This window comes from Monodon monoceros, unplaced genomic scaffold, assembly GCF_005190385.1.
Source record: "Monodon monoceros isolate NGI ecotype Baffin Bay Population unplaced genomic scaffold, NGI_Narwhal_1 Super_Scaffold_20, whole genome shotgun sequence".
Lineage (NCBI taxonomy): Eukaryota > Metazoa > Chordata > Mammalia > Artiodactyla > Monodontidae > Monodon > Monodon monoceros.
The window spans coordinates 9,733,968-9,760,481 of NW_021703777.1; the positions used below are offsets into that span (position 1 = coordinate 9,733,968).

At 34.3% G+C, this 26,514-nt stretch overlaps 1 protein-coding gene across 7 annotated transcripts in view; it reads left to right on the forward strand.

Annotated features, from left to right (window-relative positions):
• Positions 1–26,514, forward strand: part of CCSER1 (coiled-coil serine rich protein 1) — a 1,246,259-nt gene that overhangs the window by 431,943 nt on the left and 787,802 nt on the right. For all 7 annotated transcript variants that reach the window (XM_029234577.1, XM_029234583.1, XM_029234578.1 and 4 more), the window contains one exon: positions 10,039–10,246. In XM_029234577.1, the coding sequence (XP_029090410.1) occupies positions 10,039–10,246 (208 nt within the window). The remainder of the gene's footprint in view (positions 1–10,038; positions 10,247–26,514) is intronic.

Genomic DNA, 26,514 nt, shown 5'->3' on the forward strand with positions numbered 1-26,514 from the left:
ACCTCCACTATAACTTTATATTACATAAAATAGTTCTCCCCAAGAACAAGAATCTTCCTTCTTAGGAGGACCTAAGTTTAAACGCAGAAGCTATGAAAATTCAGTTACACTTTCTTCTCGTGCAACTACAGTTGACCCTTGAACAACACGGGTCTGAACCATGCTAGTCCGTTATACATGGATTTTTTTTTTTCCAGTAAGTATATAGTTGGCCCTGCATATCCGTGGGTTTCATCTATGCAGATTCAATCAACCCAGGATCCCAAATAATACATGATCCAGTGTTGATTGAATCCTGGGATATGGAGGTCATGGAGTTGGAGGGCCAACTGTGGAATCTGAGCATACATGGATTTTGATATACGTCCTTTGTCCTGGAACCAATCTCCTGCAGATACTGAGGGGCAGTGGTACTTGATATCTATATTCATACTCCAAATGAGTTTCTATCATTTTATCATTGTTATTTCTGTCATTGTTGTTGTTTTAATTCTACTCGTTTTAGTTCTACTTCTTTCTGTATCTACCCATAACGTACTGACTACCATAAATAGTTTTGCCTAGGTAAAGCTTGAAAGATAAATCTGGAAAGTGATCCATGGGAAATTGCAATATGTAAACCCATTATTTAGGATTCATAAGGTAGAATTCTTAGCACACATGTTTAGTGTATGTGAAATTGCCATATATTAACTTATTCAACAGCGACTTGGACATATAAGGCTCACGGAAGGAGAGTATCACCTTATTCGGTGTTACTGGACCAAAAGGAAGAGACAGCTAGTGCAGCCTGAGGTAGCCGGAAGGGTTGGAGAGGATTTCCTGGGAGAGAGGGTGCACTAACCCAGGCTTAAAGGATAAGTATAAATGAGCCACATTATGTCAAAACTCACATATATCCTGAGGAAAATCATATCCAGTGAGTGTGATAAGATACGTCTAACCTGTTCTGCTATTACACTACGTGTTTTGTTTGTCTTACTAAGGCTAGTGGCACAGTGGGCTGGAGATACACCCCTGGAATTCATGTATTTAAAAGTAAGCCCAGGTGCTTTTTGTGTATGTAGGAGTGAGTTTGACAAGATATTTAGAAATTCTTGATTTTGGGTAATACGGAACATTTTACTTTTCTAGTTGAAATTGAATGTAGACCATCACAGTGCCTTTTGTTACCTCAAGAATGGAATCTGGGAAATTTGGTTGATAAGTGTGATGGAGGTTTTACTAATCTTTCTCAAACTGATAAAGTTTTGTGGTTCTAAAGATTTACTCAAAGTCAAAATCTCCAATTCTTTTAGCTTTGAAAAGCATTGGAGTTTTACAGTTTCCTTGCCGCTACGTATTATGCCAGTAATTTTAGGTATTGCCTTTATGTCAAGTTACAGCACAAGAATTGATTTTCTGTTTGGAAACACTGCTTCCTATATTATACTTTCATGGCTAATACTTATTACACTTAGTTTGCCAGATCTTGAATATTTTAAAAAGGTGAAGGGCATAGAAAAGTCTTTTAAAACTATGTAATTGACTGTAGGTTGTATAACTTTTAGCATATCTTCAGTGGTATGTATTGTATCAGAATTTTTATTGTAATAGACCCTAGCTGCAATATTTGTAAAAAATTGCATTTTGTAAAGGTTACTTAGATGCCTAGAGGCAAATTGAAGACATTCTATAGTTTTGTTGTGTTTTTTAAGAATGTTCTGATGTAATACAAATTATTGTAAGCAAATATCAGTTACATATTTTTTAATAAATTTTCTTATAAATTATATCTAAAAACCCATTGTGTGCTCTCCTTAAATGGTCATAAGAGGAGACTTTTACATATAAATTCTTAAAATGATGACATTAAGTTCTAAATATATTATGCGATAATGAAATAGGATGGGTTTTATAGTGATAGTTTGGTTCTGAAAGATTAATCAAATTCCCTCCATGATATGGATGTGAAGCAAGACCTTGGTACTTTTGTGACTTATTCTCCTGATATTGAAGGGAAAAGGGCAGGCAATAAGTAGTATTGGGAAAAAATTATTTTCAAAAATATAATTTACATCTCTAAAAATGATGATTCTCATTTTACTGATTCTATTACCCTACAAATATGAAACTCTTATAGTTGAAAAAATTCGTTTAAAAAAAAGAAAGAAGTTTCATAGTAAGGCAAGTCATATTAGAGCTTGAATTTGTGACTTTAAAAAAAAGATTATTTTTTCAGAGCAAATATAAAATAATAAATTGTGTATTTCTTTCACTAAAAAAATCTTAAATTAATTATATGTAAATTATATAAATTATAATATATAAAGTACACCAAATAGGTAACTATAAAATATGTATCTTAGATAACTATAGAAGATGCCAAGTGTCTAAAATATATTTATAGAATTCCGTCACCAATCAAGACATTAACTATAAAATAATATAGTAAAACTCTTTCCCATTTTTAGATGATTTTCATGTTTATAAATGCATTTGAAAGTAAATTTAATAACAGTTTACTACAGTGGAATTGAACTATTTTAAAAAGCTCTTTGGTATCATAGTGAGATAATTATTTCTCAGAGATCAGATTTTGTTTGACTTTAATTTGTTTTCCTTGTATAGTTCAAAATTTTCCAAATGAAATCACTTCCATGGAGTGGTGGATGAGAGGGTGGGAAAATTTTCCTGACCCCCAGAATAGAGAAGTGTAAAATAAGGAAAATGTTGAAGATAGGAGTCTGCAAACATATCAGAGAATTGATGTTGTTTACATGATGAATTGCCTGGAAGACTAGAGAGAAGGAACTTAAGTTTTTAAAAAAATATTTGATTGATTATCTGTTAGACACAGGAAGACCAGCCAGTTTATGAGGTTTTCTAAATTGAGAATCACTTCTATAATATCAGGGGACAATAAATTAAAATTTGATCTCCATCTATATAAAATATTTTTGATAATTCTGTGCCCTCAACTTTCTGACAGCTTGAGTGCTCTAGCAAAGAAAAATGATTACACTATTAATTAAATCATAGCATAATTAAAACTTACAATATCTACAATTAAATGAGTAATTGCAAAGTGAAAAATGTATACATGTGCACAGATTTTGTTGTATATCTTTATATGTGTGAACATGGGAGTTTTTAAACAATAATTTGAGTCGCTCTTTGCTGAACTTTATTGTACTACGTTCATCTCTATATTTATCAATTCTAATTCTTTTTCTTACAGAAATGATCTTTAAACTGGATCTTAAATGACATGTGAAAACAAAAGTAGAGAATGGCAGGGAGAAACATGGATGACATTAATGGCATGGAGAAAAGTTGCTAAACAAAGGCAATCAACTCAGTCATTTCTTTTTATGATTAAACAACTACTTTCAAAGTTTGTATGAGCAGATTTACATTCATAGAATATCTACATTCTTGAAAATTTTGGAGAAAGAAATTCTAACTGTTGTAGGGGATAGGAGTCCTTACTATTTAATCTTATTCCCTAAGATCGTAACCTAATATTTTACTACTGTAGCTTCAGTGAAAATAGCATAAATAAATACAAGTATATTTAAAATTTTAACCCTATTAAGAGATGATGCAGTATGAAGATAAGAGCACTGGACTAGAAGTCAGGAGACTGGAATTCTACACCTTCTAGCTGTGTGACACTTAGAAAATTAATTTAGGTTTGAGCTCCTTATATATTAAATAGGAATGTTAAACTAGATCTATAATGCTTTCTGTAGCACTAAATTTGATTATTCTTTTGATATGAGATGCAAAGGAGATTTCCTTGAAGAAGTGATGTATTTTAAGGCAAGATCTGGAAGGTGGGTAAGCAACACTTTTTCATGCAGATAGAAGAACATATGTAAAGTTCCTGAGGCACGTTGGAGCTTGGCACGTTTCAGGGCCTGAATGAAGAGCAGTGTGATAGGAACTTAAAAAACAAGGAGGTAGTTGTTAGACAATGAAGCGTGGTGAGGCAGACAGTTGCTAGATTATGGAGAACCTTGTTGGTTATGTTAAGGTATTTGGATTTTATCTTACCTTTCCCCATATCTTGCCTTTCTTATACCCATCACTTAAGCTACTAGTGAAATCCTCCTCATATGTAAATGTAAAATATCAACACGTTCTTATAACCACTCCCCTCCTGTGGAAGGATGGATGCTGGTTTCATCCCTTCCAGAAATACAGCTAAATATCCAATTATAATACAATTTGAGATACAAGTATTTTCCTAAGGTGACACTTTCAGTTAAACAATATATTTTGAAAGAAAACATAAGAAAAATACATAGTTTATTCATCAACCAAGACTTCTTGTAGTTAGTTCCCTAAACATTTTTTTATTAGGTTCTGGGATGCCAGTTCATGAATATAGATTTATACCTTCATGCCTGTCTTAGAATTATTCAAAGCTAAGATTTAATTTACCATAAATAACCTGGGCCTTTTTGAAATGAGGTTTAAATAACAATGTTTCCCAAAGTATGGTTTTTAAAAACACAATATTATTTTCTTCAAATCTACTTAATGAAGCTTTGGAAGGCAGTTATATACATATGCTTATTTATTATGCTGTATAAATGGAGATTACTTTTACTTTTCATTCCTTGGAAATGTAGTTCAGAAATCATAGGCACATTATAAAGTGTAAATCATTGCGATCCCTAATGACCACAGATATTTGCTATCATGAAAGGTGTCAGTACACGAAATAAGGAGTAGCTCCTATGACAGGTAAGAGCATCAATCTTTTGCAACTGACGTTTTCTTGTATTTTGTTAGTAATTTGGCCCATTATGTTGGGAAGTTTTCAAATGATTGAAGAATACATATGGGTGGGAAGAAAATATCTCAGTATCCAAATGATAGTTCTAGTTATAACCAAATGATTAAAAAATAAGGAAAATACTTTTATTTTCTCTTCCTGGTAAGGAAAAATTCTTTAATCACTGTATAGTTTATGTCAAGATATATATTTTCCCATTAAACTTATCTGTCATACTAAAAATAGAATTGCAGCAGAACTTTTGAACTAGGTTGGTAGAAAATTTCTTTCACACAAAGGATCCCAGTGACAAAAGTACAGAGCCAATTCACCATAGTAGTTTGAGTCAAACGTTTTAAATACCAGTTGAAACCCTCCAGTTTCTCAAGTTGAAACTTTCAAGAATATATTTAATGTAACATTTATGAATTTTGCTGTTAATTTTACTCAAAAGCTTTATTATCTAAAACGTACAGACTAAGAAAGGCCCATAAGTCTCAATTTGACTCTCTAAATGTTACTAAATTTTCAGTTATAAAGACTTGGTTGGCATTTATAATCAACAAGGCAAGTGAAAATATTACTGAGCAATTCTAGCAAAGATTCATGGAGATGATACAGAGAGGGTGAAGTGTATATGGATGTGCTCAGTGGAGATTACATTGTCTTTGTTTTTTGTTTGCAGTAGTTATGGTGATTAATGAGCCACTGTATCGGGCTTCAGTATCTTACCCTTTGTGTGTGTGTGTGAAGTGAACGGACTATCTGTTTTGATATAAAGCACATTTCTTCAGTTTTCTGGACAATAATAATTCAGAGCGCTGGTAGACAGAGAGCTATATATCCTGAAGTACATGAATTGCATCATCTCGTGAGCCCTGCTAATACAGGAACAGGAGAGCACCTGAACCTTGCTCTACCCTCCCGGCCTTATTATGGGTTGTCTGTGCCAGGGGAAACTATGACTTCATATTAGAGACTTTTCTCCTTTTCTTGTCAATTACAGGGATGGATTTTTTTAGGTGTATTTGCCCAGAGACACATGGGTATTTTTGGCCCAGTCATAGTCTATTGTTAAACACATTAGTATTCAAAATATTTAATAATTGTAATTCCCCAGGCACCAATCAATCAGAAATACAATGACCATAAATATAGACTAGGATACCTGTGCCGGCCTGTGCAGCTGAGTAGCAGACCTGATTAACAGCCCATTTTACTAACTGACTCAACCTAATGAAGAATGGTTTTGATTATTGTGGTGTTGCAGCCCACTCTTTTTCATGTAGAAATAAATGGATTTGTTTTCCATATGGGAAAGAATATTAGCTGTTATTTTTTGGTATCAATTATTAAGCCGTTAATGTTCATGGTGAGCCTCTCGAGGTCAGTGACAGAGTCCTATTAATCTCTGCAACACCAGCCGCTGTTGCTCTGCTGGACACAATGTGGATGTTTTCCATAACTATGACATAATGCCATCATTCTCTTTCTTGTTGGAATTAAGGATAGATCCAAACTTGTGAAGTGTAAAGCAAATGGCTAATTTTATCTTCTAAGTACATTTCTGCATATAGTCCATTCGTAACTATCTGAAACAGCAGTGATCCTTAGATGTGTAAATGCTAAACTGTAATCCTTAGAATCTCAGTAATTTCCTGAAATTAGTTGCAGAACTTCACACGAGTGTGGTTTCTGAAAGCTTTTTCAGTCTTTATTGATGTTTAGATACATAATTGGACAAATAGGTTCAAAGAAACAGCAATCTAATTAAAAGGAATTATAAAATTGTTAGTTTATTTTATTGTAAGAGTGCTGGGAAATTTGGAACCGTGGGTGGCAGCCCTGCATTACATAAAAATTCACCTTCCAGAAGAATGTCTGTGTACAAATGAGAGTCGTATGCATAGATTATTACAAAGAATTGTTCATTCACTCATTATTGTATTCATTTGTTCAACTTCAATTATACAGTTATTTACTGAGTCAGCTAAATATGCGCCAGACACCAGGCAAGTTCACAACTTAAACCTGATAAATCTTGGAAAATTCTATTATAACTAAAATACTGTTACTTGTGCTGTGAATTTTAATTTTTATATTTTATTTTATTCTTATTGGTCTTAGACACTAAAATAAAATAAAAACCTTTAAGAATGATTGTATAGCTCACTACAAGTTGTATATAATTAAAATGAATCAGTCATATCTAATAAAATATACTTTATTTATTTTTTAAATTTTTTATTTTATATTGGAGTATAGGTGATTTACAATGTTGTGATAGTTTCAGGTGTACAGCAAAGTGATTCAGTTATACATATACATGCGTCTATTCTATTTCAAATTCTTTTCCCATTTAGGTTGCAACATAATATTGAGCAGAGTTCCCTGTGCTGTACAGCAGGTTGTTGTTGGTTGTCTATTTTAAATATAGCAGTGTGTACATGTCAGTCCCAAACTCCCTAACTATCCCTTCCCCCGTGGTAACCACAGGTTCTCTAAGTCTGTGAATCTGTTTCTGTTTTGTAAATAAGTTCATTTGTATCATTTCTTTTTAGATTTTGCATATAAGCGGTATCATACAATATTTGTCTTTCTCTGTCTGACTTCACTCAGTATGACAATCTCTAGGTCCATCTATGTTGCTGCAAATGGCATTATTCCATTCTTTCTAATGGCTGGGTAATATTCCATTGTATATATGTACCACACCTTCTTTATCCATTCCTCTGTTGATGGACATTTAGGTTGCTTCCATGTCTTGGCTATAGTAAACAGTAATGCAGTGAACATTGGGGTGCATGTTTTTTTACGGATATATGCCCAGGCGTGGGATTGCAGGATCATATGGTAGCTCTATTTTTAGTTTTTTAAAGGAACCTCCGTACTGTTCTCCATAGTGGCTGTATCAATTTACATTCCCACCAACAGTGCAAGAGGATTCCCTTCTCTCCACACCCTCTCCAGAATTTATTGTTTGTGGATTTTTTGATGACAGCCATTTGACTGGTGTGAGGTGATACCTCATTGTAGTTTTGATTTGCATTTCTCTAATAAGTAGCAATGTTCAACATCTTTTCATGTGCCTCTTGGCCATCTGTATGTCTTCTTTGGAGAAACGTCTATTTAGATCTTCTGCCCATTTTTTGACTGGGTTGTTTGTTTTGATGATATTAAGCCACAAGAAAATATATTTTAAAAATGAAAATATAAATGATGCTTTGTGTAATTATAGGTATGTTTTATTTTTTTCAATTTTTGTTTTTCTTCATTTGCTTGCTTGTTTATGAGATGCAGAATCTTGTGACTAAGAGCTCGAGTGCACTGGCTGCGTTCAAATCTCTGCTCTGTTGCTTCTTTGCTGAATTGCCATCAGCATGTACCTTAACCTCTTTGAGATTCAAATCCCTCAACTGTGAAATGGGGATTTTAATACCTCAAAGAGTTGTATGAGTATTAAGTGGTTTAGCATATATGAAGTCCTTACAGGACTACCTGAGATACATTAATTATTATTGTATATATATGCATGTTAAATGGCTAGTAGGAAAAAAAAATCTTATCCTGCTTATGTACTTAGGTTGGTTCATCTCAGGTCAACTTCTTAATAGCTGTTTTAATTTGAGAAAAACTACTTATCTGGGCCTATTTTCTCATATGTAAAATGAAGATACTCATTATAGCTACCCCTTGGTTTTGTTCAAGGTTTGGATAAATTAACACACATGAAGTGGTTAGCACAGTACTTGGCCCACAGTCAATCCTCAAAAAATGTTAGCTATGACTATTTATTTATTATTTCATTGTAAATGTAAAGTGGGGATAGTAATTAATATGATCACTTCAAATAACAATTGTGATCTTGAATATACCCATGAAGACAAGTCAACAATTGTGTGATCCAAAAATGTGTTTCTTTGCTAATTATCCAATACTTTATAAATTGTTATACTATTTGTGAATAATCAGATTTGGATAAAATTAACCAAGGACGTATTTTTTTATTTGCGTCTTTGCCTGACCTTGGTGGCAGGCTCCAAGGCAACTCTGTTTCTTCTCAATTTAGGTTGCCAAGTGACCTTGTCATATACTTCAGTAAATAATATACATAAAAGCTATTGAAATTGAGCATAAGTTTCATAAATATCCTGAGCTATGTTATAGTATTGCCATTATTGTATAGGCCCATTAGTTTTGTTTATTTTTTGCGGTACGCGGGCCTCTCACTGCTGTGGCCTCTCCCGTTGTGGAGCACAGGCTCCGGACGCGCAGGCTCAGCGGCCATGGCTCACGGGCCCAGCTGCTCCGCGGCGTGTGGGATCCTCCCGGACCAGGGCACGAACCCGTGTCCCCTGCATCGGCTGGCGGACTCTCAACCACTGTGCCACCAGGGAATCCCCTTTATTTTTTTTTATTTTTAATGTATTTATTTATTTTAGGCCCATTAGTTTTAATGAATGGAAACAAATTTAGAAAAACTCATTAAAAATGACTATTTTCATAGGCTGCTCTTTTCATACTATTTTTATATCTGCCTCATAGGCATATTTGGAAAATTGTTAATCTTAATATCTTTTCTTTATATATACCTTCAATATAAGCGTGTTATTTTCAAAATGCAGTATTTAAAAATAATTGTTTATATCAAGTAATCAATAAAATATTTTCCACACATTACTATGCTAAAAATTTAATGATTATTTGATAAGCATGCTAATTACATATGAAGTTATGCATCTCGCAGTTATTTCACTATTTTCACATAAAATCCTATGCATACTAGTCTTTCTTAATCCACAAAATGGTTGAATCCACAATTGATTAATTTAGTAATTTAATAATTACCAAAATTTTTTATCCCAAGTTTTGGTTTCTTAATCTTTTCTTTCCAGTTAATTTTTAAGCATATTTTCAGAAAATCTCTATATGAAATTTCTCTTTCAGTGATTACTTTTGAATTTCAACATTTTTAAAAGAGTTAAATAAGTGTAAACCCATTGTTATCATGTATAAATTAAATTCCAGTTGGGGAAAAAAATCACATTCTAAAATAGTGATTGTCATTGAACCTTATTACCACTATATATAAAATTGACAAATAACTTCATAATTTTGACAGAAAGTTTCAGAATTTCCAAAGACTAATGTGAAGAAATAATGAGCGTCACAAGGAAGTTTTTTCTAGCTCACTACTGACATTGATCAACAGCTTGGAAAATACTGCTCTGAATATGCTACCTAGTAATTTTTGTTCATTTTTTTCTTGTTAGGAACCTTTCCCTGAAATTAACAAAAGAGATTGATCAGGAAGCCAGGTGTCCCCATATCAGGGGAACGCCCAGCAGTCCATCTGCAGATTGGCCCCTGCCAGGTGTGGAAGAAAATGGAGGCATCGATTCTCTGCCATTCAGACTGATGCTACAGGACTGCACAGCCGTCAAGACATTATTATTAAAGATGAAAAGAGTTCTACAAGAGGTAATGGTTTGTTCTAAGATTAATGTTTTCAGTGCTGGTAGATAGTGAAGTCTGTAGACCTGGTTAATCCCTTCTTCTATCAATAGTTAACTGCATAACACTGGGCAGGGGTCAGGTATCCTCGTGGAACTTAGCCTTTCTCATATGTCAAATAAACGGTTTGTAGTTCTGTTTATAAGGCACTCTTCCCCCAAATTCTAAGATTCTGTGAAGGAATTAAAAAAGAATAAATTGATACCAAGTCTGGGAAAAGTCAGATAAAGAGAAATGGGCATCAGCTGTTATGTTTTTAAAAAGCTATTGAGAGACCTATTAACTGGACTTCATTTTAATGATATTGAGACTTTATATGATACCGTAAAAGTAGTTTATTTAGTCATTTTTGTTCCAATAACAATTAATCTAGTAAAATTTCATCTGAATGTTTGATTGATTTTGCCCATTGACTCCAGGTGCCCTCTTTCAGTCTATGCTCAGTTAGATGATGAGCTAGTCAGGAAAATACGCAGTGGAGTCTTTCATCTTTATGTCCAAGAATCAGCCATCCTTTAGGATTCAAGTATATTATGGTGTTATTTTTATAATTGCAACAGTTATTTTCTTTGGAGGATTTCTGTAAAAAGTGTAAACAATATTATTTCAAAGATGTAAAGTGAGGGGACCAAAATTTTAAATGACTTTCCCCTAGTGGGTGTGAATTCGGAACAACAGGCTGAGATTTCTGACTCTCAATTCAGTGACATTTTATCATGTCCTATTATCGTTTAACTGATTTCTCATTATTGATAAGGGATGTTCATAAATAGTGTGAGAACAGAAAAATACAACTATTTAATATGAGCAGTATTATGACTCACTTACAATGATGACCACTGATGTTTCCTTTTCTAACACTGATAAAAATAATAATAACACTAGTGGCTACCACTAGAGGCCAGAAATGAATCAGGGAGAGAGAAGGGAATTTAAGAGAAGTGATTGTCATAGCCTATTAGGGGCATCCAGTCATGTATTCCTGTCAGCTATTAAAGTAATAACTGGAAGAGATCTCTGCATCCCAAACCAGTTTATATCTCTGGGGTGGTCTTTGTGTCTATGCAGTGGTGTGTAGGAGTGGTGTGCTTATACTTGATCATTGTTAGAATTTCAGGAATTTTATGAGCTGACAGTTAAGCACATGCATTAAAAAAATTAAATTATATACACTTATAATGAAACAAATCATATTTTTAAAAGGGTAATCAGTACTGAAATCTCTACATTTCCTACTGACTTTACTATATTTTACTATTAGTTACACTTGTGAGCTTATTTACATCTATTGGATCTATATGTAGAAATACTATATAATAGCTAATGTGCATATTTCCCAATTGTGCATTCATTTATGTCACTTTGTTAGCTTGAAATCAGCCACATGGGAATATTATGCCACAGAAATTGGCAAACAATGCAAGGTAGGGCTTTTAAATTTTGGAGAGCTGTTGTTAAATATTTACCAGTACACCGCTATATGTATGACTATATGGTTTCTATATTGACAACACAAGTGTATCTTTCTGCACCAGTCCAGGCTTCCTGACCTTTTGCTTGACATGTAGTCTGAATCTCTCTGAACAACGCAAACTTAATAATAGCTGTTATATTAAAAGATATTAATCTCAAAGTCTGTAACCGTCAAGTATTCAGTTTTCTACCTCTCTCTTTGGTCTGGATTTTAATTTAAAAAAAATCAAAAAAGTAAAAGGAAGTAGGAAAAACTGGCAGGAAGAGTCAAGGGGCTTTCTTATGGTACTTAATTTTATAATTTAAAAATATGCAGTGATATTCATTATAAAGTCAATATTCAGAATATACTGAGATTGTTTTTATATTTCTATCTGTTTTTCTTCATTAAAGAGTATTTGAAGAAACTGAAGAGAATTGACTTTTAAAGCTAATGTAAAATGAACAATAATTACATCTGTTTGTTAAGCCCATTCAGAGATCAGGGGGTCTTACTCTTTATGGTCAGCAAGAAAAGCAATATTATTATATGATTAGCATTAACATCTGTTCTAGAAAAAAGATATTCATAATAGGTGCCTTTAAAGAAAACTGAAATATTCTCTAAGCCATGAGTTTTTAAATGGCAATTCAGATTTCATTGCTGAATTTAATTCCAGCTATTCATTTTAGATTAATAATACCTTTTTTAACATAGACAAATAGAGTTTATTTCTATTAACTTATTTTTATGATGCTTAGTAGTCCACCTGTGTATCCAGATACTTTTTTTAATAAATCTTTATTGGAGTATAATTGCTTCACAATACTGTGTTAGTTTCTGTTGTACACCAAAGCGAATCAGCCACATGCATACACGTGTCCCCATATCCCCTCCCTCTTGAACCTCCCTCCCACTCTTCCTATCCCACCCCTCTAGGTCATCGCAAAGCACCGAGCTGATCTCCCTGTGCTATGCTGCTTCTTCCCACTACAAATAATTTTTAACTGCAGAATATCCCAATTACTTTATTTTTAAGATGAAAAAAGTCATTAATGAGTTTAGTGTATCACACTGGAAACCACTCCTATTTGAGATTTTTCCTAATGCTACTCTGTTGCCATCTTAGATTTTAATTCTGAGATAGGTCGAGTGTGAATAATCTGAATGGAAGCTCACGCTGCCAATTATATCCCCCTTCTTTGGAGATCATTTGCTATTACAACCCCAAATATCAATTCCTTTATTTAAAAAAAAAAAAAAGGCTGGCTTTGGGCCCTAAGAAATTCTGTTGTCACTTTATCTTTTCATATTAGTGATTTTTTTAAAAAAGTGACTACAACAAGGGAGAGCTATATAAATTTTTCTTCCTTTTTTGTTAGCTTTTTCACATAACTCCATTACTTGTAAAAGAAGAAAATACTTAATACAATATCTACAGAAATAGTTTTTGTTTTGATGTTTCCTTTCAGTTTGCGCTGTTCTCTCTTTGTTATTCTCTTATTATAGAATTTGTACTGTTCGGTAACTGACCAAGAAGACTACTGGGAAGGGATTTTAGATGCAGTGCATAGTTTCTAGTAAGATAACAGCTAATAAGAATGTTTATCCAAGATTGTTTGCAATGCCCCTCCACCCAACATGCTTGCCTTTTTTTTTTTTTTTTTTTTTTTTTTTGTGGCACGCGGGCCTCTCACTGCTGTGGCCTCTCCCGCTGCGGAGCACAGGCTCCGGACGCGCAGGCTCAGCGGCCATGGCCCACGGGCCCAGCCGCTCCACGGCACGTGGGATCCTCCCGGACCAGGGCATGAACCCGCGTCCCCTGCATCGGCAGGCAGACTCCCAACCACTGCGCCACCAAGGAAGCCCATGCTTGCCTTTTTAATTTATGTTTAACAAATGTTCCTAGCAAATTTCCTAAATCATATAAGACATTTTTTTTAAAATTAGATAAATGTTAAACAAATTTTAAAAATGATGATATGATCAGGGGAGTCTAACAATAAAATTACATTAGTGAAAATCAGAGAACTATTTGTTCGAGAATCAATATAATTTACAAGCTTAGGTAGTTGACATAAACATTTGGGTTTGCCATTGAATAAAGAGCTCTTACCCATTTTTATTTTTTTCTCAACAATCTAGCAGTTCAAACTAATTTTATTATCTCTAAAAAATAATAATGGGAAACTTTCAAGGATAATTTTAAACATAAACTTATTTCTTTTATTTTTAAATATAATACATATATATATGACAAAATTTGGAGTGTTTTGAACTTCACCATAAATCATTGCATGGTGGGTATTTCTTAAAGATTTTTTTCTTTTAGCACATTTTGGTGAAATGATTCCAAAATCTATAACAACGTTCTTATAAACTAACATTTTCCTATCAGCAAATCTCAAAAGCAAATGAAAAGCCTGTAGAATAGGAACTCCGACAATGGATAATTACAGAAGGAAAAAGCAACAGTGGAGAGTCATGAAGTAAGGAAATTCACCAAAAACAAGCAATTACCCATGTAAATCTAGATAACAATATAATAATTAGACTGCTCTTTATATCTATCTTTTGAAAATAATAAAATTCCAAGTTTCTGCTACCTACTTTGTTTATTTGCTTGTTTTTGCTTGCATAAAAATTTGTTTAAGATAAAAATTGGAAAAAGATACACCACAAAAACTGCAAATGCAAGAAAACTAGAGTCGCTCTACCCATGTCAGGTAGATATAAAGATAAGATATATCACCAGAATCAAAGAGCTACATTTCATAATGATAATACAACATTATAAAGCATTTATACTCCAATAAAGATGTGAAAAAAAATGTACACACACACACACACACAAAAGAGTCAGTTCATCAGGAAGACATAACAGTCATACATGTGGATGACCTATGTATGTAACTTGTAAATATATGTTGCAAAATCTGACAGAACTAAATGAAGAGGTAGGTACTTCACAATCATAGTTGAAGATTTTAACTCTCTTCTCTCAATAACTGATAAAACAACTAAAAATCAGGAAAGCTTCAGAAAATTTGGAAACCATGTTTAACTTCTTTAGTAATGACTGACTTACATAACAGAATTATACCAGCTTTTCAGTGTGTGTGGAACATCACCAAGACAGAGTATATGCTGGGTAAGAGAAATATTTTCAAATAAATTTCAAATGTAGACATCTATGTAATACATTTTTTGAGAACAGTGGAATTATATTAAAAATCATGAATAATCAAGTAACTAGAAAAACATCAAATATTTTGAAATTAAACAGCAAACTTCAGTATACCCCATGGATCAATTTAGAAACCTCAGGGAAATTTTAAAGTGTTTCAAATGAGATGGTAATAATAATAGAATAAATCAAAATTCATGGGATATAGTTGAAACCATGCTTGGAGGGAAATTTATAACTTTAAAAGTTTATATTTAAAGTAATTTAATAACTTTATATTTAAAGTAATAAAGTACCATAATTAATAACTAATTTTCTCCTTAAGAAGCTAGAAAATAATGGTAAATTAAACCCCAAGGAAGTAATAGAAATAAATATAAAAAACAAAATTAATAAAATTGAAAACAGACAAATAATAGAAAATTTACGAAGTGCTCAAATTGGTTCTTTGAGAAGTTAAAAAAAAAATGACTGTAGAAGAAAAAAAGAAAAAGAAGAAATACAAATTACTAATATCAGCAATGAATTGCTGGGAGAAATAATCACTACAAATCTTACGGGAATTAAAAGGATAATAAGGAAATGTTATAAACAATAGTATGGCAATAAATATGACAATTTGGATGAAAATCACAAATCCCTTGTAAAATACAACTTTCCATAATGACACAAGAAGAAATTAAATATCAGAATAGTCCAATTCCTATTAAAGGGATATATTTTATTATTAAAAAAGAGAAAATGATCCCCATAAAGAAAATCTAAGTCCAGGAGGTTTCACTGGTGCATTCTGACAAATATTTAAGAAAGACTTAAAACTAATATTATGCAAAAAAGTTTAGGAAATAGAGAAGCAAGATATGCTTCTCAACTCTTTGGCGTGGCAGACATAGGACTATTATAATCTGGCAAAATCTTTATAAGTAAAATGAAATCACAGGAAAATTTCTCGTGTGTGTGTATATATATATATATATATATATATATATATATATGGAGAGAGAGAGAAAGAGGGATGCAAAAGTCTTTTAAATTACTAAATAAAATTGGCATTATAAAAATATATAATGAGGGCTTCCCTGGTGGCGCAGTGGTTGAGAGTCCGCCTGCCGATGCAGGGGACACGGGTTCGTGCCCCGGTCCGGGAAGATCCCACATGCCGCAGAGCGGCTGGGCCCGTGAGCCATGGCCGCTTAGCCTGCGCGTCCGGAGCCTGTGTGCTCCGCAATGGGAGAGGCCACGGCAGTGAGAGGCCCACGTACGGCAAAAAAAAAAAAAAAAAAAAATTATATATATATATATATATATATATATATATATATATATATATGTAATGACCTATTTGGTTCTACTGCAAGAGTGCAAGGTTTGTTTAGCATTCAAAAACCAGTCAGTGCAATTCACTATAGTAATAAACTAAAAAAAGGAAAAAGTACATGAGCATATTAATAGGTGAAGAAAACATTTGAAAAACTCAAACATCAATTTATGGTTAAAAGAGAGAAAAACTGAACACAGTGGTAGTAGAGGGGAACTCCTATCCCTACAGCTAATATCCATACTTAATGAGGTAAAACGGAAGCTTCTAATACTATTAGCAAAGCAAGAATGTCCACTCTCCCCACTTTTAATGAACATTGTGCTGGAGGTTCTAGCTAAAAATAGGCAAGAAAAAGCATTAAAAGCATAAATATGGGAAAGAAAAGATAAAACTACCTGTATCTGAAGATGCAAGATGTTTATATAGATATCCCTAAGGAATCAACAAGAAAGTTAATGATAAGCCTAGTAGGAATAATAAGTGAATTTAGCAAGGTCGAAGGATACAAAGATAGAATTTTATAATTAAATTATGTATTGTTCCATAGCAAATTATCTAGTGGACTAAAACAGACATTTGCTGTCTCATAGTTTTTGTGGTCAGGAATTTGAGAGCAGTTTACATACTGCTTCTGGCTGAAGGCCTTTCAGTGAGGTTGCACTCGAGATGTCAGCCATAACTGCAGTCATGTGAAAGTTTGACTGGGCTTGAGGATTAATGTAATGTGGCAGGAAGGTTCAGTATTTTACTACAGGTGGTCAGAGCCTCAGAGCCTCACCATGTGGACCTCTTCATTTGGTGACATGGTAGCTGGCTTTCCCCCAGAGTATGCAATCCAAGAGAAAGAAAATAAGATGAAATAAATGATATCTTTTATAACCTAATCTTGGAAGTAACATACCATCACTTTTGTAAACTGTATTGGTCACAAAGACCAATCTTGATTCAGTGTGAGAGGGCACTATACAAAGGCCTGGACGCCATGAAGTGAAGAACATTGTGGCCCTTCTTATCCAAGCTACCATAGTCCACCTTTTGGCCCCCAGAGATCCATCTCTCACAGTCCAAAATATACTTACCCCCTCCCAAGGCCACCCAAAAGTATCATTCTATTACAGCATCAGCTCAAAGTACAGAATCTCATTAGGTAAAACATGTGCAGTAGATAAACCTTAAGTACAGCAACCAAAGTACAGTTCTCCATTTGAAGACCTGTGAACTAATGCACAGGTTAGTAGTCCTTGATTAGGACTCAAAGCATGAGAATACTTCTCCTTGGCTTTTAGTTCCACCCTTTGTACTCTTGGTTCTACCGTTCAAGTCATCCTTTCTTTTATTGTAAAGTTAGCACATGTTTGCAGCTGAATAGTTTTCTCATCCTCATTTGTGTTTGCCTACATTGGTATCCAAAAGCCTCTTTTAATTTTGTACTGTGTCTGTCCCTTTAATACGAAACTGTAAAGTGTTTCTGTGAATATAACTCTTAAATTCTTTTTACATCCCTGTGAACTTTATTAGGGATTCACTCCATTAGACAAAAGCCACACCCATTAATCTCTTCAAGATAAGCTCTTCTTTAACTTGAAATAGCTGATGGACAGCCCCTTTATTAAGCCTTTAAAATTTTAATTGTTTGGTTGAGAGCATCTGTGAGACATACCCTAAAGGTATACCAAAAGGTACCTTTTGTCTGATTGAACTAGGTTCTCTGCAGCACTGTTTTTCACCTTTCAGAATAGCTCTGCATCTAGTAAATAAACTTATAAGGTAATAAAAAATGTTTACACCTGGATTGGTGTAGTTTGCTGCATGAATTTACATTTTTATCAAAGCTTACCAAATTGTACACTTAATATGACAACACATGGAATGTTATCACATAACTGATAGCACCACTGTCAGCGCTTCCATTTTGTGGAATTTCTCTTCTTCCCTTGGAAGACCTGTAAGTGAACCGTTTATCATATAGACTAAGTTAGGGCACTATTGTTAGTTCTTACCAGTTGTTATTGGAGCTTAATTTTCTTCTCAATTTTGGAATAACATAAGTAAAAAAAAAAATATATATATATATACACACACACACATATATATATATATATATATATATATATAAAACCCTTTTTTCCTATAAAGCAATAAATCACCTGTATACTCCCTGAAGAAACCTCGTTTAGATAATGGCATAACTTACATTCATTGAGAATAGATAGGTTGCCAAGTAAGAATACTCTACCTACCTGAGGCTTGGCTTTTTATGAGGCTATAAGCTTGACCTGGAAAATAGATAAGAAGGGGAAGGAAGTATATTTCCATGACTCTTTTGCTATGTAAGCAACCTTAACTTTCAACAGTCCTCTGAGAGAGATTAGAGAAGGTAGAGAAAAATTCTTCCTTAATCCTTAATCCCATTTCACCCACAAAGTCCCACTAGAGGAGGTATATTAGAGTGGTAAAAATTACAGGTGTTTAAAACCGTTGAGATATAGATGTGATTCTCACTTCTGCTGCGTAATAGCTGCTACAAGTTGATTAAGGTTTTTGAGTCTCTATTTTATCCTATGCAACATTTACCAGCTATTTCATAGAGCCAATTAAACAGTAAAATATATATAACAAGTTATCACAGTGAGAGTGTGGGTTTAAGTACCCTTGAACAGGAGCTGCTGCAATGATCTCATTCATTTGTGTGATTAATACTGACCGTTTCAAGCAAGGTAGAATATTTGAGATTTCTTAAACTTGTAAATATACCAGTAAATGTTTTTAATAGGACAATATGTTGTGTTTATTGAATAATAACTCAATATTAATAATTGTTAATAAAGGCTATTACTAGCTGAAACTGAAAGTGGAAGTATTGTTGTCATCTATGTTTTTCTGGGCATTCAGTTGTGCTAGCACATTTGACCTGATATTCCTTGGCTAAAGAACTACTACATGTCAATTGAATTTCCTGTTTACAGTAAATATGTAAGAAAGTTTTTTTCCAAGTGAGAAATAATGATGATAGACCATGGTAGTAACAGTTGAGACAGAGAGAAGGCAAGAGATGTGTGACTTGTTTTGGAAGTAATGTCAGCAGCCATTGCTATGAATTGGAATTGGGTAGTGATAGCAAGAGAAAAAGCAAGGGCAACTGAGAGTTGTTCTTTGAGTACAGGGCAGATATTATTGCCATTTTCTGAGACTGGGAAGACTAGAAGAGGGCTAACCTGTGTGCGACAGGAAGGAAACAAGAGTTTTCTTTTGGCCAGGTTGAGGTTGAGGTGCTTATCTAGACATGCAAGTGTACTTGTCAAATAGAAATTTGAATTAATGTGTCTGCAAACCCAGAAAGATCAGGGCTAAAACTATAGATTGAGTATTCATGATTATATAGATTCTGTTTAAAGCTATGGAAGAAAGAACTTGTACCTAAAACCAGGGTGGGAAGCGCCAACGTTAAATGATCAGAAAGTTAAAAAAAAAAAAAAAAAGAGTGTCCAATGAGATGGGAAGAATACCAAGAGTAATATCAAGAAGCAAGGGAAAACATTGCTTTAAGAAAGCCAACTTGGGCTTCCCTGGTGGTGCAGTGGTTGAGAGTCCGCCTGCTGATGCAGGGGACACGGGTTCGTGCCCCGGTCTGGGAGGATCCCACATGCCGCGGAGCGGCTGGGCCCGTGAGCCATGGCCGCTGAGCCTGCGCGTCCGGAGCCTGTGCTCCGCAACGGGAGAGGCCACAACAGTGAGAGGCCCGTGTACCGCCAAAAAAGAGAAAAAAAGAAAGCCAACTTGAGGAATGATGCTGAGAAGTAAATATGATAAGAAAAGATAAACAGTCAGTGGATTTGTGAATCTACTGATTAATTCCAAAAGCATATTTTCCAGGCTTTAGAAATTTCAATATGTAAAACAGTCTATACAAAGTATTAATTTATAAAGCTAAAGCCTAAAATAGAAATAGTAAGTATTTCCAGCTTGTTCTCAGTTATTAAATTATTGGTTTATTTCTTTGTAAGTCATTGGTCTATGAATTTGAAGGATGTGAAAATGAATAATGCATGCCCTGAACGAATTTTTAAAATATGTTTTAAGGTAAAACACATCTTAGTTTTGGAAGGATATTATAAATTTTATTAGGTTAATTAATAATGATGACCAGACGTTCATCTTACCTGAGTACCCTCCATACTGAGGTATTATTTTTTTCTTTAAAGAGTATTACTTATATTACCTAAAGTTGTTATTTATACTGCAGAGGCAATCTGATATAGTGATCACAATATACTAGTCTGTACTAGGACAGACTGCTCAAATTTGAGTATCAAATCTCAGTAGGTACATATGACTTTGAGCAAAGTGTTAATCTCTCCATGAGAATCTGGTCTCTCTCAGAAGCAGAATTACTACGTAAGTGCATGTTCAAAACTACTAGATAATATCAAAGTTTTTCCAAAGTGCTTGTACCAAATTACTCTCCCTCCGGGTATATTCATGTAATAGAATGCTTTATATTCATGTATCATCATGTCCCACAAAGAGTGTTTTCAACACAAAAACCAAGTCACAGATAAATTCGTACAGAATATAGAGTTTAAAAATATGCAAAGCTAAATAATTATTAAATATTATTAAAGAATATACATTTTGAAAAGTATGGGGATGTTAAACGTGGTAGTCATGTGTAGAGGCAGTGGTTGGGGAGGGTGGACGTGTGCAATTAAGGCAGATATTTATTTTATATTCGTGGTATATTATGTGTTTCTGTCAAAATCATTGCATATACATAATATTTTCTTATATATGTTTAACGTTGCCTTAAAAAACTCAGTCTTCCCAAATTGTGTGTTCTCTGAGTGGCTCCCTCTACACCAACTCCATCCTCTACAATGCTAGTTTCCTCTGTATTTCTCTTCCCTTTGCCATCAGTGTATCATTTGGTATTTATTTAATGTCAAACTAAAAACGGAGTGGGATCAGTGAGAGAAAGGGTATAACAATCAGGCAGAGAATTCTTTCCCGGCATGAGTACTTACATAATCTGCCAGTCATGTGTATTATTTTATTACTTATTAAAAACAAACTACAGCCCTGTATTAACAATAACCGCCACCCTCATTGTACCTGAATGATGTGGTTATTTGTGTTATAATCATATTCAATAATTAATCAAATAACCACTAATGTGGTTCTGCTATGCATGTTTAACTTTTAATTTTCTTCTTGCATCCAGCATTAATGTCTCAGTTGTAATACAACTCACATACTATTGTGTGATTTGATGGGCTAAATCTCACATCAAGAATTTCAGGCTGCAACGTAGCAGATATACAGCAGATGGCACTCTGTAGGATCTCTAGGGGATGCTTAGTGGGTTCAGTGCTTCTGGTGGGGGAGGGAAGGAGAGAGCAGAGAGCCATTTAAGCAAATGATGCTGTGGAAAGCCTGCAATTGTGTTCCTCTGAGACACACTTTTACAGAAATTGTGTTTTATTCAGGTTTGAAAATCAGAAACAAAGTCATATTCAACTACAGTGAAAATGCCTATTTTTAATCACCGAGTATATAAAAGATGGTGTTACAAATTCAGACAACATAATGCAGTTGCTTAGGAGTAATATAAACTGTAAAGTGTTCACACGTTTACAGATTAGCAAAAGCGTTTTAACATCTAGTGACTCATTTAGATGCAGGACAGTTATTCCTTAACTATTTCATTTTAACCTTGATGAAAATGAAAACTTGAGAAAGCTAGTATTGACTTTTAATATAAATTTACTAATAGGAATACAGATGTTTAATATTTCAAGTATTGTAGTTTAAATAGATTATTTTCTATTATTGTTTTTTAAAGTGAAATAAGCTCTGTATAGTGGGCTAGCTATTAATAAAATCAAAATAACTCATATTTATGACAAATACATGTGATGACAAATAGATACATCTGTCTTGTTCTCTTGGTTAGATGAGCTTCTGTAAGTAAGAGGAGATGAGGAGTTTAAAAAGAATAATGAATTATTATGAAAACTTTTATTCACTTATCTCAAAAATAGACAAGTATTGTTTTGTTATCCATGGCCTTCATTAGGGGTCAGCAAAGTCTTTCTGTAAAGTCCTGGCCATATAGACTGTATTGCAACAACTCAATTAAGTAGTAGTAAGAAAGCAGATATATGATGTAAACAAATGAGCATAGCTAGAGTCCCATAAAACTTTATTTACAAAAACAGGCAGTGGACCAGATTTGGTTCTTGTTCTGGGCCTGTCATCCCATGCTACTTAAGAGGGAGGTATCATGATACTACTTCAAGTATCATGAGGAGGCACTGTGTAGTTAAGAGCATTAGTTTAAGGAGCCAGAATATACAGTCTATATTCCATCTCTTTACTTACTAGCTCAGTGATCCTAGGCAAGTTAAACCCTGCAGATAATAATATTAACATACCACTTAAGTTTGTTGAGAATATTAAATATGTTAATATGTTTTAAATGCATGGAACAGTGTTGGACACATATCAAACGCTCAACTTGTATTAGTTATTATTTTATTATCACAAAGTCTGAGGACCACTAGTGAAATAAAATGATCATGGATCTAACATTAGGCAAAACCTGAATTCAAATCTTACTTAGATCTACAATTCAGCAATGTTATTTTATTCTATTTTATTCAGTTTCTTTGATAAGCATTAGGTTTCCACATATAGAATAAGAGGATAAAAATTCTTATAAATTTTGTTGTGAAAATTAGATTTAAATTGTATCTGGCAGGTCTAAAGGTCTAAATAAATATTAGTTCTCTTCTCTTACCCCACTTTTAAAAAATGTATTCTAACATTACTTCTCAACTTGTTGCCCAGATTGAGATTTGATTCCAACTTCATAGCACTTCCATGATTCTTACTTCCTTTAGAACTGGCCTTTGATTTTGGTGTTCCTATCTCTTGCATGTTCCAGAGCTATAGTCTGGCCCTTAAGCCCCAGGTTTGTGGCAGAGATTATTTCACTGGTTCATAGAATTTCTAAATACTGCTAAACCTCTGATCAAACTGCATAGTGTAGTAAATTTTGGATAGATATCAGTGAATAAATAATATATCCAGATATAGTACCTATCTTTAGATTTTAAAATCTTTCCAAAATTTTATTTTTAAGAAATATTCATAAGTGTTTGCTGAAATAAAGTCTGTGTTAAAATCATTTTCTTGCAAGGGAGTCTATTTTACAGAAGTGATTTTCTTAGCTTCTGTTTGCAGCTAAGATATGATTTTTAATTTTTTTAAAAAATTTATTTATTTATTTATTATTTATGGCTGTATTGGGTCTTCACTTCTGTGAGAGGGCTTTCTCTAGTTGCAGCAAGCGGGGGCCATCTTCATCGCGGTGCGCGGGCCTCTCACTATCGCGACCTCTCTTGTTGCGGAGCACAGGCTCCAGATGTGCAGGCTCAGTAGTTGTGGCTCACGGGCCTAGTTGCTCCACGGCATGTGGGATCTTCCCAGACCAGGGCTCGAACCCGTGTCCCCTGCATTGGCGGGCAGATTCTCAACCACTGCGCCACCAGGGAAGCCCTAAGATATGATTTTAATTCATCTCTATCTTCCCCCAAACAATTCCGCTTTCACTTAAGGCGGCACTTTGTCTAGATTTAAACTTATGATTTAAAATATTATTTTAATAATGTAATCTAGGATGAAATTTAATATAATTCACAGTTACCTTAGTTATATTATGCTATTTATGTCTTATTTAGGGCTTTGCAAAAAGCTCGTAGTCAGCATATTGCTTTGTTTCATGTAACTCTTGGAACATCTACCATGGTTTGGACACATAGTTAAATTTAAAGTGTGGTCTAATTCAGTATCTGCTGAAAGTTCTGTGTCCCAATATGCCTCTATTGCTTATGAAACCTAACGCTATTCTGAATATTAAGGCCCACTTTCTGATATTACTATGCTTCCTCATTTACTACACATTCTTGAAAAAAATTATTTTATTTAAGGACTTGGCAGATGCTATGTCAAATTTAACTGCCACTGGAGAGATAATTGCAACCTATAAATATTCTTGAATTGTTTCTTCCAGACATTTCTCTTTACTTAGTTGACATCCAAGACTATCTATCCTACTGGCAAATTGTTTAGTACCTACCAAAGCTGCATTTTTTTCTCTCAAGAAACCTTCAGAAAAGGGAACCATTTTTTTGGTAATGAATAGTGGGCAGAAAAGCACTTAATATTGTGGATACATGTAACTCTGTGGACCACAGACCAAGAAACTGCTGGCATTGATCTGGGGAGCAAAAATCCTGCAGATACCATGTACATCTCTGTCCATACAGCAAATATAAGAATTCATTGTTGAAAGATAGTCACAGGATGTACTAATTCAAGTGTGGATTTGAGAATATTGCAATATTAGAGAACGGAAAAGGTACCAGGATGCCAGCTATGTGTGTGCCCACACATGTGTGTGCATGTGCACAGGTGTGTAGGTGTGTTGGGGGTTGTTGAGTATAATGTATTTGTATGTGTTGTGGTTGAGAGGCAGGGCTGGAAAGTGTCCTAAAAATATGTCCAAAAAGCAAATGCCCTAACTGTGTAGTTGTCATCTATTTGCTTCTTCCCTGGCAAATTAGATTTGGCCCTATTGGAAGATCCTGAAAACCTTGCAAAAAATAACAGGATGCTCATAAAAGACACATGAGGGCATATGTCTGCATTCACAGTCTTACTTCTGAGTAATTTCTTGGTATCCTATTATCATCTCTTACTGGTTTTCTTCACTAGAATCACTTGAATAGATTACCTTTTAACGACTCACCTCTCCCTGTCTTTTATATTAGCCTTCAGACGTTTCATATATTTTTACTACCTTCAGGGAATTCTTGGTTTGTTTGACCAAACAGAGTGGGAGTGACCTGAGCTCCACTTTAAATCTCATGAAGTATCTCCTCACACAGGACTTAACGATTTCCCAGTCCTTTCCTCCTCCCTACCCCGCCACACACATCCTTTTCATTGTAAATCACAGCTCAAGAGAAATGGTGTTTTTCCATCAGTGCTTCAGATATTCACAGTCTCTCAGCTCATCATGCAGCCCCCCATCAAATTGAAATCCTGGTCATGGGATAATGAGCATTTAGCTTTAAAGAAGATGTGGCACATATATACAATGGAATATTACATCAGCCATAAAAAGAAACAAAATTGAGTTATTTGTAGTGAGGTGGATGGACCTAGGGTCTGTCATACAGAGTGAAATAAGTCAGAGAGAGAAAAACAAATACCGTATGCTAACACATATATATGGAATCTAAAAAAAAAAAAAAGAAAGGTCATGGAGAACATAGGGGCAAGACGGGAATAAAGATTCAGACCTACTAGAGAATGGACTTGAGGATATGGGGAGGGGGAAGGGTAAGCTGGGACGAAGTGAGAGAGTGGTATGGACATATATACACTACCAAACGTAAAATAGATAGCTAGTGGGAAGCAGCTGCATAGCACAGGGAGATCAGCTCGGTTCTTTGTGACCACCTAGAGGGGTGGGATAGGGAGGGTGAGAGGGAGACACAAGAGGGAGGAGATATGGGGACATATGTGTATGTATAGCTGATTCACTTTGTTATACAGCAGCAACTAACACACGACTGTAAAGCAATTATACTCCAGTAAAGATGTTAAAAAAAAACAAAACGAAATCCTCAATTATCTTATTGTAATGAGAATTCTTTTCCTTAACACCATCATTCCTGTAGCTGTTCTTGGTAGTTTAACAACTATTCTCCTGATTATAAACTTATGTGAGGCTTTTACACTATGCAGAACGTGAATCAAGTTGACTGCCTGCCACAGCTCCACAGAACATTTTTCTGTAAGATTACTGAGGGTGAGACCTGGACAGGAGCCGGAACTCTACTCCTGTTTGTGTTTGAGGAGTAACTCTACTAATTCTGTAGTTTTTTTCTTTTTTTCTCAGATAGTTACATGCGACTGTATTTATTATCTTTAACAGGATTTTGTAGACATCAGTGATATTGATCAGTTTAGCAAGTGTTACCATGTTGAACTTCTTAGAAATGCTCTTTATACTCTGCCCTGAATATTAAAACAAACCATCGGAACACAAACTATCATGGCTTTTTTTCCAAAAGTGTGCTGTGTATTTGTAAAGTAAATAATGTGAATGAAATGCAGTGAATACTCAGTAATGATAAATCATTATGAAAAATGGGATCCATTTGTGACAATTTTAAAAATAGTATTGATATTCCCAAATGTATACA